Source organism: Chiloscyllium punctatum, chromosome 19, assembly GCF_047496795.1.
Source record: "Chiloscyllium punctatum isolate Juve2018m chromosome 19, sChiPun1.3, whole genome shotgun sequence".
Taxonomy (NCBI): domain Eukaryota; kingdom Metazoa; phylum Chordata; class Chondrichthyes; order Orectolobiformes; family Hemiscylliidae; genus Chiloscyllium; species Chiloscyllium punctatum.
The window spans coordinates 77,400,797-77,416,761 of NC_092757.1; the positions used below are offsets into that span (position 1 = coordinate 77,400,797).

Here is a 15,965-nt window from a genome sequence, read left to right on the forward strand (position 1 = left end):
ATCAATGGCTGCACCGGAGAACTCAAAGTGAACAGGTTGCTGCTACTAAAGATAACTAAATGGGGAGCTTGGGTGGGTATGAGTGCTCGATCTATTTTGTTTATTATGAATAAAACTGGTAAATGTGGCTAAATAATGTTAAATGCAAAATATCTCGTGTCTGATCAGTCTGTAATTTTATAATTTAAGTAATTAACTGAAATAAAACCACCGACAGCATGAGATACATTCAGCAGTTAAATTCAGCTTATGTTAAATGTAAGAAGCAGGTCATTTGTTCTGACACAATGAGGGATGTTTCAGATTGTAAACTTAAAGCAGTGAAGCTACTGTTGGTACTACACTGCAGAGTTTTCTAACGTGTTTTTCTTTCCTTAAATGAACAGAAGCCTGCCCTGGACACAGTCCGATGCTCTTTGAGATTGCTAAATGCGAGTGCCTTCCGATTGCAATGTGAGTGCAGGAAAACCATTCCGCCAGAGCCTGGTGCACCGGTTGACATCCAGTTGCTCACGCAGCAAGTCATCCAGTGTGCCTACGATATTGCTAAGGCAGCCAAGCAACTGGTTACCATAACAACCCGTGAGAAAAAACAATGATAAAACACTTCGTTCACATTCCGTTTTTGGAGTACATTTGGGAGATTAAAACATGCAACTTTCTTCGAAAGCAAACTGAAATCCCTGTAAATATTCTGATTCAAGTAACATGGATCTTTTTTCTGCAATAGATTATTTCGGCTTTCAGGATAGATGAAAGTTTAAACTTCCAATTTTGTGGTAGAACTCGCCAATAATAGTTAATCAGAATTGTTACCACTGTATATTGACGCGGCCATAACAAAAAGTCGCATTGTGGTGATAGCCGATCTTCTTCTATTTCTGATGTTTCAGCAAGATGTGAATATTTACTTGATCATCGGGTTATGTTACACTGGAATTTTTGACTCTTCTACAAATAAGTTGTTTTTGCAAAAGTACCAAGTCTTACATTATTGGTGAACACTATGATGTGAAATTTCAGTGCCACAAAGGCTTCATGTATTCAATAATTGTTATATGAAAAAGAACTGCAAGTAAAGCCACTTGAAAATTGCTGATAGTTCTTGTATGTGACCACCTGAGTTTAATACGGATTGTCAGTGGGTTATTCACTGATTCATTTTGCCATCACCAGAGGCTGAAGAACAATAGATGTTCTGAAAACCATTAGAAAAAATACAAGTAGTGGGGTGCCTTTTTTGTATAGAATACTGTGAACCTGTGACTGTAACTGGCAACCATCAGTACCATTGCATCTTTGTGCATTGTGTGCCTTATAACAGTTGAATCTTGTTAAACAGTTGTATCCCATTATAATGTAGTCTTCACGCTTTGCTTTAGTAGTGCCCATTTTTCCCATTGACCAGTCCGAGGATAATGACTTTGTGTAGTGTGCAATTTTTATTGATAGTTTACTAAAGTACAGTTATTACTGTACAATAATTGAGAATGCTATTTGACTGTAGCTAATGGTTGTGTTGGGTGTTCTCCATTGTTTAAAAATTTAAACATGGTCCTCCAATATCCAGCGTATGTCAAACTTTTCTTGGGCTGTATTAAAGTGACTGATGGGTGCAGCAACAGTCCTTCAGCACATGGCTTCATATTACCTTTGGGCACAGAATGTTGGGGGCATTTTCAGTTTCCAGCATTCTTTATTGTTTCAGCCTTCTGAAGATGATCATCCCTAAAGTGAGTAGAGAAGATGGGCCATTACTGTACAAGACTTCAACCTGATTTTTTTTTTGACACTTGTTCAAATTATTGGAGTAAGATGATCCATTGTTTCATTTTATTTATGAAAATTAAATGGCCATCTATTTGTTTCCTGGGAAAAAATATTTCACAAGGAATAAACAGCAACTCCAGCATTTGTCTTGCACTAGCTTGGCATTTGATACTGTACAGTGAAAGGGGAACTGGATAGTAACTGCAAAAGTTTTAATTGCTGAATAATTTGGGGAATGCAGGCTTGTGAATTGTTGTTAATTAATAACTTCAGCACCCTTGTGTTAACTTTATTGCCATTTATATTGTAAGCTGTGGGGCTTGATGTAGTGGGAAAATTACCAATAAGAAAATTCTAAAAGCAAAGTAGTTAAAGTTACAATGTTTATTTTGTGAACTGAACAAAAATCATGTTTTGAAGACAAAATGTCAATGAAAATTGATCTATTCCAGTATAGGGAGATGGAAGTCAGATTGCAATTTATTTCAAATGCTGGAAAATTGATTGAAAAGGAATGGTACTTGGGGAAGGACTCTGTAGATTGAAAGAAATTTGGACAAATGAGATTCTTCTGTAGTATGAGGTATGCACAACTTGCACAGCTTTCGAAAAAATGCTTCAAGCCTTAACTGATGTTCTGGGCATACAGTATTGGGGTGCTGTTTGTATATAAAATATAAGTAAATGTGCATAGTTTAATAATGTTAAACAAAAAGACTGTTTATCATTCTAATCTTACAAGTCAATGATGTAACTGGAGTAATTAAAACCACTACGTTCATGGCACTGGGCCGATTCACTCATTGAATTCAGCTTATCCCAAGTGTAAGAGACAAAGTCCTTTGTTAAAGGAACATGGACGCATTGTAAATCTTTTTATTTGTTCTTTATTTGATAAAATGCTCATCAAAGTACTGACAAATGTGCTGACATTGTAAAATGTGTTGATTTTCTTTCATAGATTCATTGAAACACTATGATATGCTACAAAAATGTTGATTCAGTGGAAAAAATATCAAATTTTGAAATAGGTTTTGCAAGGCAAATTACAGGCAGGGACTGTATACAGTACAGTCAGAGGGAATTAAATGTTTTTTTTCTCTGTACCTTTTCAAATGTCTAGTTAATTTGACGTAATGCAATAGTATTTAGACAGTGACCAAAGGCATTTATAAAGGACTGTTTAGAATGACCAGGGATGGTATTAAATTACATAATAAATGGCAAGATTCAATTTAGTGTGACAGCTTTTTGTTAGCTTGTGTGAAAGACACTGCCAGAAATTTTGCAAATAGCAAAGAAAAAGATCAAATGCTATAACCTCACAAATACTTTTCATTGCCCTTTTGAAACTCTCTTAATTTGTAATGCTGCTATGGACAGCTGACATTTTGTACAGCATTATCTTCAAACCAATCAGTTTCTTTGTAATTCTGTAAGGATGAAATCTTGTTTACAACAAAAGTCATGAAATGCTGAATTTTGACATGAAAGTTTCTTATAAACTTTTGGCTTTATTCCAGAATGTTAGGATTTAAAATTCATTAACCCATTCTGTTAATTTGTTTTTGTAAAAAGGGTAAAATATTACTATCAAGTTGTAAAATAGGCAGTTAACACTAGTGGAAGAAACAAATTTCGCATCTAATTTGTAAGCACCACACACCCTCTGGTGCATCCATTGCTGAATAAGTCCACCCTCTCCAGTCACATCTCAGCATCATAAATTTTCATTGTCACAGTCTCCAGATTGGATTAAATAACATAGATTCACTTGTTCCTTGTTGAACTGGGACACTATGCAAGTAGTAAGTTGCCAGTATTGCATCCACCACTACAGACTACACAGGCAAACTTTAATCATCCAGGCTAAGATTGTAGTGAAGTACAGATGAGTCAGACTTTGACTGAAGCTGCAAATATCAAAGCAACCTCTCTTCAAAAAAAAAACAAATCTTCTGTAAACTAACAAAATCAAAACCTATTTAAAATAGGTTAAATATAGTTACTTGTCATTGATGTCATTCACTAATTTCCTTTGACCTGTCTAGTATTGATGCACTATGCCTCCAGGGATATGTGAAATTGGTCTGTTGTTCAGATGAATAACTCTGCAACCTTTTAGATAAGATTTGAATCATATGCAGCAAAACTCTTTATCTCACTGAGGAAAGTAGTGATTTAATATACTCACTGACATCACTTTACAAGGATTTGCAGTAGCTCCGAATCTAGGCAAACTCCAAGAGTATACAAATTTCACTAAGCAAAGATATATTTTGTAAAGGAAGCAAGCTAACAACATAATGTGATTTGTAGGTTCAGATAGTAACTAATAACTCATACATATTGTACAAAATTTCCATTTCACACTAACTGAGCTGATTCACTGTATTTCTGCCTTGGAATTCCCTCCCCTAATCCCACAGCTAACACTTTTTTATTGGGGGTGGGTGGGGAAGTGGGGTTGCAGGGCATGTGACATGAGGGTACTGTCTGGAAGGGTTGGACAAAGATTGAACAGTTGACTCAATATTGTATCTGAATTCTGGGAATTAAGAATGTATTAATTAAGTTATACACACTCAAGTACAACTTGTGGTTAAGACAATCTGTAATCCTGGAAAAAAAATAACACATTTTCTCAATGCTGTAATAGCTGGATTGCCATAAAGGGTATTCAAGTGAGACCAGTGATTACATCAGAACGCATCTAAAGGAATGTGTGCTGTATTAATATTGATCATTCATCTACGTTTTACATGTAAGCCTGTTTTATAATCAGTATTTCATCTTGACAATGGTATGAGAAAAGTATATACCAATGGATTGAGTTTCCATATAATCTCTTTCAAGTTACTTTCACGTAACATACAGGAACATCATGGAGGTGGTTAATTCCTACTTGTAATATTGCAGCACATGTTTCTGAGGCACTGGGACTCTATCAATAACAACTTAAAGTATAATTTTACATTTACCAAAACAAGGTTGTATATATTTTGAAAGAAATCAATACCTTAGTGAGTTCAGTTACAGTCTAATCCTCTGGGTTCAGATGTTTATACACTGTATTCCGCACAGTTTTAGAATGCCTTCTGAAGTGACCCCTTTGGGGTCCAGCTTTGTAACCCATTCTCATTTTATATATTCTATGACTAATCCCCAGTGTGTGGTACAAAATGTTTTTTTTCTTAAATCCAAATGTCTGATATCTCAAACAATTGGTATTAAGCATGCACTTTTGGACAGTTGAGTGCTAAAAGTTATATTTAACAAGGACAGTCACTGACCTGCTTATTGTTTATGTTGTGCAATGAATGCTAATTGTAACTAATTCCATTTAGAAATGCACTCTTATTGTAGCTGGTAGTAGGAATGTGGTGGTGGGCTTCCTTGTAAACTCATCTATTGTACATTTGTATTGAAATAAATATATTCTGTTGTGCACAATGCTTGTGTATTGATTTCTTGATAAATTAAACAATGTTCAAACAAAAGTGCATTTAAAATATGGAGCATTACTAAATATACGTTAATTATATGCGCATCTTAGATTAATCTAAATATTTATGTTGAGAAATAATTAAGTTTGAGTAAAGAATCTAAAACTTTAGGTCAGTGTTTTATTGGAATGAAGAAATCTCTCTTTAAAAACTCCTGGATAGTGAAGAGATATTTGAGAATTTGATTGTACGCTTGCACTTGATTCAAATAGTTTAAATGGACACTTAGATACATAAATGTCTACTAAAGTGGAGTTATTTAAATATCATGGCTAGTTGGTTTTCTAATTTTTGTATTAGGTGTGGAGTTGAAATTTGAATGTTAACTAACCTATATGAATTTGATCCTGTAATTGTTACATGAAAACATAATAACATATGCTAATTAGCCAGATTTTGCTATACCAGAGCATCTGACTGCAACTGCTGTGTTGTTGATTTGGCCTTCTACATTTCGGTTCAAGACACTTTTTATTGCCCACGAAGTTACCAGCAATGCAAGCTGAAAAACAAAGAAAATTTTCTTTCAAAAAATAGTTTAATGTTTTAAAATTTCCAGCATCAATTAATACCTGAAGGAGTAAGACTTCACACATCTAATGGCTTTCACTGACAAAGTCAATTGCGCCATTAAATGGTCACTTAATACTTGAAATGATGTGGCATCGCTTTCTGTGGTGAGCTTACATTCTGTCAGCTATGCAAATGGAGCAATGTTACAAAATTTGTTGCTTTTCAGTGGTTACAAAGATAACAAAAATGCAATTTTTGAGAAGCTTGCAGTGGAGTGGCACAACTTGCACATCAATATTTAGATATTTGCAATTTCTTGTGCATTTGCTCTTCACCTCAAGAAGCCATACTATTTCAACAAATAATGATGAGGATTATTGATTTAAGTGTTAGTTTGTCAGCATTATCTGGCTAAGTCACGTAGTCAAACTTTATACAATATCATAGGAGAGGAAAGCCTTGTATAATATTGTTTTCATGACTTCCCAAGTCTCTGTATAGTCAGTTTGGTACTTTTAAAAATAAATAGGCAAACACAGCCACCAGTGTGTGTACAGGATTTCACAAGCAACAATAAGAGAATAAACAGAACCTGCCTGTGATGTTTGAGAGAGAAAGGTTAGCCAAGACATGTGGAGAATTTTACTGTCATCTCCTATGTCTGTCTCTACAGTTTGATAGGTCCTTTGGTTTAACATCTCATTTGAAAAAGTGGCCCCAACAGTGTAACGTCCTCTTGGGATTATAATTGTCCGTCTAGGGTTAGGCACTTCAGAACTGAAGTTACACTTGAACCTACAAGCATCTGACTCGGGTAAACTAGCTACCACTGAACGAAAGCTGGCACTTGTATAAATGGTAGAAGCCTGTGTGTTTTTTTATAAATACAGAACTATATTTGAAAATTTTATGCATTTTATTATTTGCATAACTTGGTCTTTTGCAGTTTCTTCTGCTATTTGCTCTTGGAATATGATAAACGCTGAAAAGGCCAACATTTATTTCCCAACTCTAGTCACCTGGAGAAGGAAGTGCTAAATCAATGCATCATTATGGAGGGATCCAGGGTTTTGTCCAGATAATGAAGTAGCCTTAAGTCAGTGTGACTGTGGGGAGCTTGTCAGTGATGTGGTCCTATGTGCCTGATGTCCGTATCCTTCAAGATAGTAGAAATTGCTTGAAAGACACAAAGGAACTTTGTCATGTTATTGCAGTGTAGCTTATAAATGGTGCACACTTACTGCCACTATGTGCTAGTGGTGGACAGGGTGCAAAGAAAATTGACTGCTTGGTTGTGGATAATGTTGACCCTATACCATCACATTCTTAACTTGTGCTTAGTAGATGGCGGACAGACTTTAGGGATGCAGAATGGGAGTACCGCAAAATTCCCGGTTGTTTATCTGATTGTAGAGCCATGGTATTGATATGGCCTATCCAGTTCAGTTTCCAGTCAGCTCTGGGGATTCAGCAATGATCATGCTATTGAAAGTCATGAGGCGACTCTTTCTTGTTTGAAAATGGTCATCGGCCAGATCCTGCTGCATAAGGTCACATTGTGAGGGAGTCCTGAATGATATGGAACACATTGCAGTCGACAAACATTCCCATGATAGTGGGCAAGTCATTGATGAAGTGGCTGAAAATGGTGGAGTGTAGGATACTACTCTGTGGGAATCTTTCAATGAAATCCTGCAGCTGAGATGACTGGTTTCCAACAATAAAGACCATCTTTTGTGCTAGATGACTTCAATCGGGGAGAGATTTCCCCAATTCCTATTGACCTTAATTTTGCTAAGACTCTTTGAGACCATTTTCAATCAAATGATGCCTTTTTGTCAATGGCCGTCAAGTTCCCTCACCTCTGGCACACTAATATAGCCCTTTGGTGTAATGCATCACAATACTTATCTCTCCAGGATTCCGTCGCCTACATTTCAATAATGCAGAATGTGAAATTTGCTCCTAAGTCCAAGCCAATATTTGTGGCCAAAGACAAGCAATTGTCCTATACTTGTATATCTATTACGATGCAATGGTTTGTAGAAATTGATTCACCTTACCATTTCCATTCATCTTTCTCTTGCCTGGTTTGTAAATGTGTAAGCTGTTTTTGGAATCATGCAAATATTCCTAGTACATTTTAATCATTTATCTGTCACTACTATCCTTTCTTAAGCTCTCCAATTCTCCGAATATAGTTAGAAGTTTTGTTTTGATAGGCCATTGGGAGTGGGAAAAGTAGAATGCCATCCAGTTAGCATAAGCTAATGGGATGCAGTCTGAATATCCTGAACCTTTCAATGCTGTAACTTCATCGTAGGCAGTTCACTGTTGTTAGATGTCTTTAAAATAATGTAACAGTGCTCAACCCCTGAGCTGATTTATTTTTAACTTTGTAACACAGCTACCATCATAAAGCTGTAATGTATGACTGTGCAAGAAGTCAGGCATGTAATTTTAGCTTCTGCTGGGTGGGCTACTGTCACCAAAAATTGATTCTGGCTCAGAGATCAGTATGCTTTGAGTTCACAGCTCTCTATCCAAAATTCTCTGCTTTGAAACTATGAGACCTATCTTCTGAGCTTATGCTGAAGATTGTATTCATACTTGAGATGTTAACTCTGTTCCTTTTACCACAGATGCTGCCAGATCTGCTGAGTTTCTCCACCTTTTTGTTTTGCCCTCTCCCTGTTCCACTAGGTGAGATCTCTTAGATATATTTTGTCTGTATCTACCCTTTCAGTTTCTTCTGCTCTCTCACATCAAAACTTCTTCAAGCCATTACTTGGGTAGTATTTAGAAAATGAAAAGGTACTGAAACCTGACTGCCATGAACAATATGGAAAAGGGAAACTAATCAATGGGTATCTTTTCAAAGATTTGTCTACCGTCAGACTAGAAATTTACGATTAGATATTAGGAAAGAACAATTTCATAAAGTAAACTCAAATTTTAATTTCTGAAAAATCATATTACATGAAAATTAGGAATGTTTTATTTGAAAACATTTCATCTGAGTCTTTTAAATCACTAAGAAACATGGTTTGATGTGTCCATATCATCTGACGACAAATCCTATGAACTTTACACACATTGCTCCCAAAGTACCATAGTTTACGTAAGACTTCCCAATAATTGGAAATTTTTACACACATGAATGATTAACCACTCTCCTATTCATTTATATTTACAGCAATAATTCACTTTTGCTTCTGACAAACGTGTATAACTGCAGGAAGTGTTTCCAACCTTTCATTGTCCTTAGATTTGTATTATTTATACTTGTCAGACAAGAGGCATACAAGGGTATGGCTGAAAATGAATCATGTCTGACACACAGCAACATTTGTCTAATGCTACTCTGTAGCAAACTGTCAAATCACTGCATATTTAAATGTACTTGGTGAATCCTACTTCCAATTAGGTTTGTCTAACATAAAATGCTACTCTCATCTTGGAAATCTAAAGAAGATTGCACAACTATTAGTATTGTTATTCTGCCCTGTTGTTAAAATCCCATAAGATTACTCTCTCCCCACTGGAGCTTTTAATTTAGCCCTTCACATACTATCATATAAAAATAATTTTTCACCTTACAAAGAGAAATCTATTTTGCAGATAGAGATTCTTTAATGGAGTGATGATATTTTCTTGTGTGCCCAACCGGAGTTGCAGAGCTTGATATGGAAAACCTGATTTTCTGGAGATTTTCTATCAGAAAAATGAGATCTGGTGTTTCCTTTTAAGTACAAGGAGAAATCATTTAGCAGATGGTAAAAATGAGTATAAAACAAAATTCTGGGCAGCAGAATCTCTGATTACCACTTTAAATCTTTTCCTTAGATGACTGTGTTTGACCCAGCTGCTCCATCAAACTCGATACAACCGTAAGTACCTGAGGTGAAATCACAATCCTTTCTAAATAATTGGTTCATAACCTAATGATATTTGCAGGAAGTGACTGAGGTAATGGTTTATGGCAAAAATGATTCCATTACTTGTAAAGACTGTCAGGAATTTAAAGGGTTGTGTGTTTAATCCTGTAGCTTTTGAAGACTCTGCACACTTAAAAATTTGCACATGACCAGGTAGTACAGTTGGCTCAGTCATTAATCTTTGAATGCCAAGACTGGCGCACACAGGAAAAAAATCTAGTTTATACCTTATCATAAAAAACATATTTTGCTACAATAATCCCTCTGTTCCCTAGCAAGTTACTTATAATAAGTGTTCTCAAGATTGTCAGGTACTGAAACAAGTGGGAATTAATTCTAGGTAAAAACAAGGGCTGCAGATGCTGGAAACCAGAGTCTAGATTAGAGTGGTGCTGGAAAAGCACAGCAGTTCAGTCAGCATCCGAGGAGCAGTAAAATCGCATTGATTCTACACTAACCTGACTAGAGTGGGTCTCACCAGCTCTTAAAATTGGATATTATCGAACCACAAAATCCAGATCATGTTGGTGTTTGAGACTCTCCCTACACAGTTGCCCCATTTCCTTCTAATCCTTTTTATCTTATGTAAGTTTAGTTACATTTTAGCAGTTCTAAGACCAAATAAATTTGAGTTGCTTTTTTATGCAGAACGTGGTGATGCAACTTAGCAATTCATTTTATAATACCTTAGAAATTAATTTTAGAAGTTTTTTTAACCTTCAATCCAAGCAAAAGACCCAAAATCATCAATGAGTTACAGAAAGAAATGATGGGAATATCTTTTGCATTGCATGTTCAGAAAGGGTCTGATTTGAGGTTTGCTATTAACCGGAGTATCATTTGTCCTCAGGTATACTTAGAATATACAGGCAGTGCCTGTGTAAATTTGTGTTTTATATTACTGGAGTTATGAAACAAGAATCTGTACAGTCTTCAATAATTAAATTTAACAATACATGATTTACAGATTAAACAAAGTAATGCCACAAATATTTAGTAAAATATAGAATTTCTGTCATCTTCACGTTTTCCAGCATTTTTGCTTTGCACAGCTGTAGATTCACCTCATAATTGAGGGAAGTGTTTGCACTGATGTCCATTGATGTTAGCCCATCTAATGGAACTGTAGTGCTTAAAAAATATCTTTGGTCGCATCAGTCACTATTGTCACTTGAAAGAACATCATAAGGTAAAATAGATTTCTTTTTGTACAGTGGCCTTTTTTTCCTCCTCTTGCTAAACCTGCTGAGTCTCCTCTTTATCACATCTGTAAGAGACCAAATAATTGTTTAATATCATTGGCATGTTTGAAGCTGTACAGTTTGAGATGCAGTGTGTCCTGGGTTGGGGTACTGATTAACTGCATTTGTGAAGTCAAGTTACAAATGACTAATTGGATTGGACACCTTTCTCCCCAGGAAATTCTTAATCACTTCTATATGGAGTTTCAGTATACCAACAACTTTTGCAATGTTTGTTGAAAATCAGAACAGGATCTCTTGCAAAGTTAATGGTTTGAAAGAATGTTAACTGATCTGTGGAAAGCAGATACTGATTAGTAAATGGGTATATTTCAGTTGGCAATTGTAATTCGTGATGGACTTCACATTGGTATTTGGAATTATACAAACATTTTATGAAGCATTAGGAAGAAAACTGTAGGCACAGATGTAATTCATTGTATACCTGTATATTTCTATATTGTTCTCTTCCCACCAGTTCTGGTTATGAGTATCCCCTATTTTGTTCTGCAATTTGATGGTATGTTTCAGCCATCAAGGCCTAAGTTCTGGAATTCCTCCACACTTTTCTTGACCTCTTCTTTCAGACACTCCCTCAAACCTATCTCTTGACCAAGTTAATGTCTCTCTCTTCAATTCCTGTCAAACTTTGAAAGCACCAGAAGACAACTGATGTTAAAGGTGTCAAAGGACTACAGACCATAAGATATAGGAGCAGGATTAGGCCATTCATCCCAAGTGTGCGCTGCCATTCGGTCATGGCTAATGTTTCTCAAACCCGTTCGCCTGCCTTCTCCCTGTAACCCTTGATCCCTTTATTAATCAAGAATCTATCTCTGTCTTAAATACACTCAACAACTTGGCTTCACAGTTTTCTGTGGCAATGATTAACCACCCTCTGGCTGAAGAAATCCCTCACCTCAGTTCTTTTATCCTTTGTCTCTGAGGCTGTGCCTTTGGATCCTAGTCTCTCCTATTAGTGAAAACATCATCTCCATACCCATCCTATCCGGGCCTCTCAGTACTCTATAATGCCATGTGAATGCAAGTTTTTATTGTAATTCTACAACAGTTTCAATTTTAGAATCTTATTGCTCATTCATCTGTCAATTTGAGTTTATTTTTCAATAATTTGTCATAATTTAATTATGCGAAATGTATAGGCAAGTGAGGTATTTTTATATATTCTGGTTAGCTGCAGGAAATTAAAAGATACTAGTGTCAAAGCATGTAATCCTTTATGGTAACATGTCACTGGTGAAATTGATCCCATGACCCAGGTTATTGTAGTGCTGGAGGAAGCTCCCTTTTTATATCCTCCTATAACTTGTCAAGACCTCCTAGATGTAGGTTTGCTTGCTGAGCTGGAAAGTTTATTGTCAGATGTTTTGTCACCACACTACGTAACATCTTCAGTCAGCCTCCGGCCGAAACAGGAATCATCAGTGCTTTCTATTTATATGTTTGGGTTTCTTTGGGTTGGTGATGTTATTTCCTGTTCTTTTTCTCAGGGGGTAGTAAATGGGGTCCACATCAATGTGTTTGTTGATAGAGTTCCAGTTGAAATGCCATGCCTCTAGGAATTCTCGTGCGTGTATCTGTTTGGCTCATCCTAGGATGGATGTGTTGTCCTAGCTGAAGTGGTGTCCTTCCTTATCTCTATATAAGGATACTAGTAAGAGAGGGTCATGTCATTTTGTGGCATGTATCCTGGAGGCTCACTGATGATGTTACCTAGTATGGTGAGAAAATATCTGAAAATGAACCTTCCAGCTCAGTGATCAAATCTACATCAAGAACCTCAACCTGAATTACAAATCTTCTCAAAACTCGCTGTCAAGACCTTTGAAGACCATTCTATGTCCCCAGACACTTAAAGAAGAAATAGTTAAAGTTACAAAGCTAAAGTACATAACATAAAAGTCAATACATATACATAACATTAGAAATAAATTCTGAACTGCATGTTATATAATGATTTCTTAAGATAATCTAGGCTGCATAGATTCAATGGAGTAATAAGGTTTGATTCTTGATAATGTTCCACATGTTTTATAAAATGAATTTTTAGTCTGTTCCAAGCAACAGTAATGTGATGTGAACAAATGGTTTGTCTGAACAGGCTTTAGAATTTTCCAAAATATTTAGCTCAGTCAAATATTTTGGATGATAATTCTTTTAAGGGTGTGACACAATAGATCCTCTGAGCAGACACTGAAGTACTTAGGTGGTGTCTGCTTATCTTAATGGCAATCATGAAGACTACATTCCCTACAGTGCGGAAACAGGCTCTTCGGCATAATCCACACTGACCCTCTGAAGAGTAACCCGCCCAGACCCATTTCCCTCTGACTAATGCACCTAGCACTATGGGCAATTTAACATGGCCAATTCACCTGACCTGCACATCTTTGGACTGTGGGAAGAAACTGGAGGAAACCACGCAGAAAAACTGAGAATTTGCAAACTCCACACAGACAGTTGCCCGAGGCTGGAAACGAACCTGGGATCCTGGTGCTGTGAGGCAGCAGTGCTAACCACTGAGCCACTGTGCCAATTCACCTAACCTGCACATCTTTGGACTGCGGGAGGAAACAGGAGCACCAGGAGGAAACCCATAAAGTTAGTAAGTTAACTGAAAAAAGCTGGAAGGATTTTTGTAGTTTTTATAAATGACTGACATCTCTGGGAACCAGTCTGGAGATAGTCATCTGACTGATATCACTTCCACATGACCACTCTTAAGAAACCAATTATAAACTGTATGCATGCTATCTAGGTAATCAGAAGTGATCTTGTGCTGCTACTGCTTTGGTAGGAAAATTAAGAGTTCAGGTTGTCCTGATTGTGTTGGGGAATAGTAAGGATTAATAAAGCATAACGTTTGGTGATTAAGCGCAGAAGGAATATGAAAACACATAGGTCTGACTGAAGTTAATTTTAAGTCATGAACTATGTCCCAAAGTGGACCAACTGAACCACTGAAATAAAAACAGAAACTCAACACATCTGGCAGCATCTGTGGCAATGAAGCAGAGCTAATGTCTTGATTCCAGGGAGGCTTCATGAAAAGATGCTGCCTGACCTGCTGAGATTTGCCAGCAACTTTCTGTTCTTTCAATCTCCAGCATCCACAGTTCATTGTTTTATTCAACTGAGCCACTGCCTTATTAATTAATATTCTTTTATACTTATTGATAATAAATTGTCAAATTTGTGAAAATACATGTAGCTGAAGTAGTCTTGTGGCTTATGCGGATAGGAGGACCTTTTGGATCATAGAAGTGTACTAGAAGGTGGCTAGTTTAGACAAGGGAATTCAATGTAAGATCTCTGAAGTTTGCAGATGACACTGAGCTGGCTGGGATGGTGAATTGTGAGGAGGATGCAGAGATGCTTCAGTGTGATTTGGACAAGTTGAATGCGGAGGCAAATGAATTATAATGTGGATAAATGTGAAGATATCCGCTTTGGTAGGAAAAACAGGAAGACACATTGCTTGAAGGGTAGGGGGAAAGGGGGGAGGAGGGGGGAGGAGGTGCAACCAGACTGGGTGTTCTAAACACCAGTCACTGAAAGTAAGCATTCTGGTGTAGCAAATGGTGAAGACAGTAAATGGTATGTTGACCTCCTTAGGGTGAGGATTTGAGTAAACAAACATGGATGTTTTGCAGTGGTTATATAGGGCCATCTCTCTTATATTGTGTACAGTTTTAGTCTCCTCCTCTGTGGAGAGTGGCAATCCTGTAAAATTCTTTATTACAGAAGGCAGATGAAACCAGATCATTGCATGTTTTCAAGGAGGAGTTTGATCCCTTTAGCTCCCAAGAACTAAATCTAAGGGCAGGGGGAGAAAGCAGGAATTGAATGCACTGTGCTGAGTGTGGATGATCATTCACGATCTTACCGAATGGTAGACTGGATTGAAAAGGCTGAAGGCCTGCTCCTGTTCATCTTTCTATATCTGCACCAGCTCTTCATTAACTACTGCCAATTTCCCACCTTTCCCCCATATCCCTGTACATAGCTGGCATCCAAATAATCAGCCAGTACCCTCTTGAATGCCTCAACTGAATCTGTTTCATGTTTTCACTTTTTGAAAATCACTTTAAATCTGTGCCTTCTGGTTCTTGATCATTTTATAAGTGGGAATAGTTTCTTCCTAACTATCCTATCATATTGTTCTATTTCTCATAACTGAAATAAGACTACTCTCTCATTTCAGTCCATAAGTGATTTGAATCAACTTAAAATTATGAACGCCCCTAGGCCTTGCACTTCTAACATCTATCTAAATGCATTTTAAGTTAGAGCTGACTGGTTTGTTTGTTTTGTTGAAGTATAGTGCCTACCTTTTCTATCACTTCCAAATTAGCATTTATAACAGTGTGGCTACGTTCCAGCCTGTGATCAATATTTTTCTGGGATTTGATTTCTTCCCTGTGCATCTAATTTGAATGGTTTTCAGTAGGTGCTTTGTAAGTCTCACTTTTGACCTTTTCTTACCCTGAAGTGGTCTCATTATTCTCACATCAGTGTACCACTCTCTAATTTATATCCCTTATCTACTCTGTAAACTTTCCCTTTAATTTAAAAAAAACTCTATTACTCATCTATGAGACAGTCCTTCATGACTTTCAATGTTATTTCTCAGTCAGTTATCCATACTAAACCACTATATCAGCTTGTTCTTGTTTTTAAAATCTTTCCCCAATGTGAACTGCTCTGATCTGAAGTAAACAGTTCTTCTATGTATTGCCCTGATGGTAAATATGCCTGGACCTCTTGAGAAAATAGTCCCTCTGATTATAATCCCTTTGAACTTTTTTTCTAGCTGTCATGCTATCATCATGAGTTCCTTTATGATTTCTGTGTTAGGGCATACCACTTGGTCTTGCAACTGTAAATGGATGAACTGATCCTAGCCTTTTACAAGCTTAGACTTGAGATAATTCAAAAACTCTGCTGTCCATTTTTTTTCTCCACAGGAAACCCCA

The 15,965-nt window shown here is 36.7% G+C and overlaps 2 protein-coding genes across 9 annotated transcripts in view; one reads left to right on the forward strand and one right to left on the reverse strand.

Moving 5' to 3' along the window:
• git1 (G protein-coupled receptor kinase interacting ArfGAP 1) overlaps window positions 1-5,223 on the forward strand; it is a 220,828-nt gene extending 215,605 nt beyond the window's left edge. For all 8 annotated transcript variants that reach the window (XM_072589745.1, XM_072589750.1, XM_072589746.1 and 5 more), the window contains one exon: window positions 387-5,223. In XM_072589745.1, the coding sequence (XP_072445846.1) occupies window positions 387-599 (213 nt within the window). In that variant the 3' untranslated portion in view covers window positions 600-5,223. The remainder of the gene's footprint in view (window positions 1-386) is intronic.
• A 678-nt stretch (window positions 5,224-5,901) lies between these two features.
• The window catches only part of tp53i13 (tumor protein p53 inducible protein 13), a 45,570-nt gene continuing 35,506 nt past the window's right edge, over window positions 5,902-15,965 (reverse strand). The window contains exon 9 of the mRNA XM_072589755.1: window positions 5,902-10,994. Within this exon, the coding sequence (XP_072445856.1) occupies window positions 10,882-10,994 (113 nt within the window). The 3' untranslated portion in view covers window positions 5,902-10,881. The remainder of the gene's footprint in view (window positions 10,995-15,965) is intronic.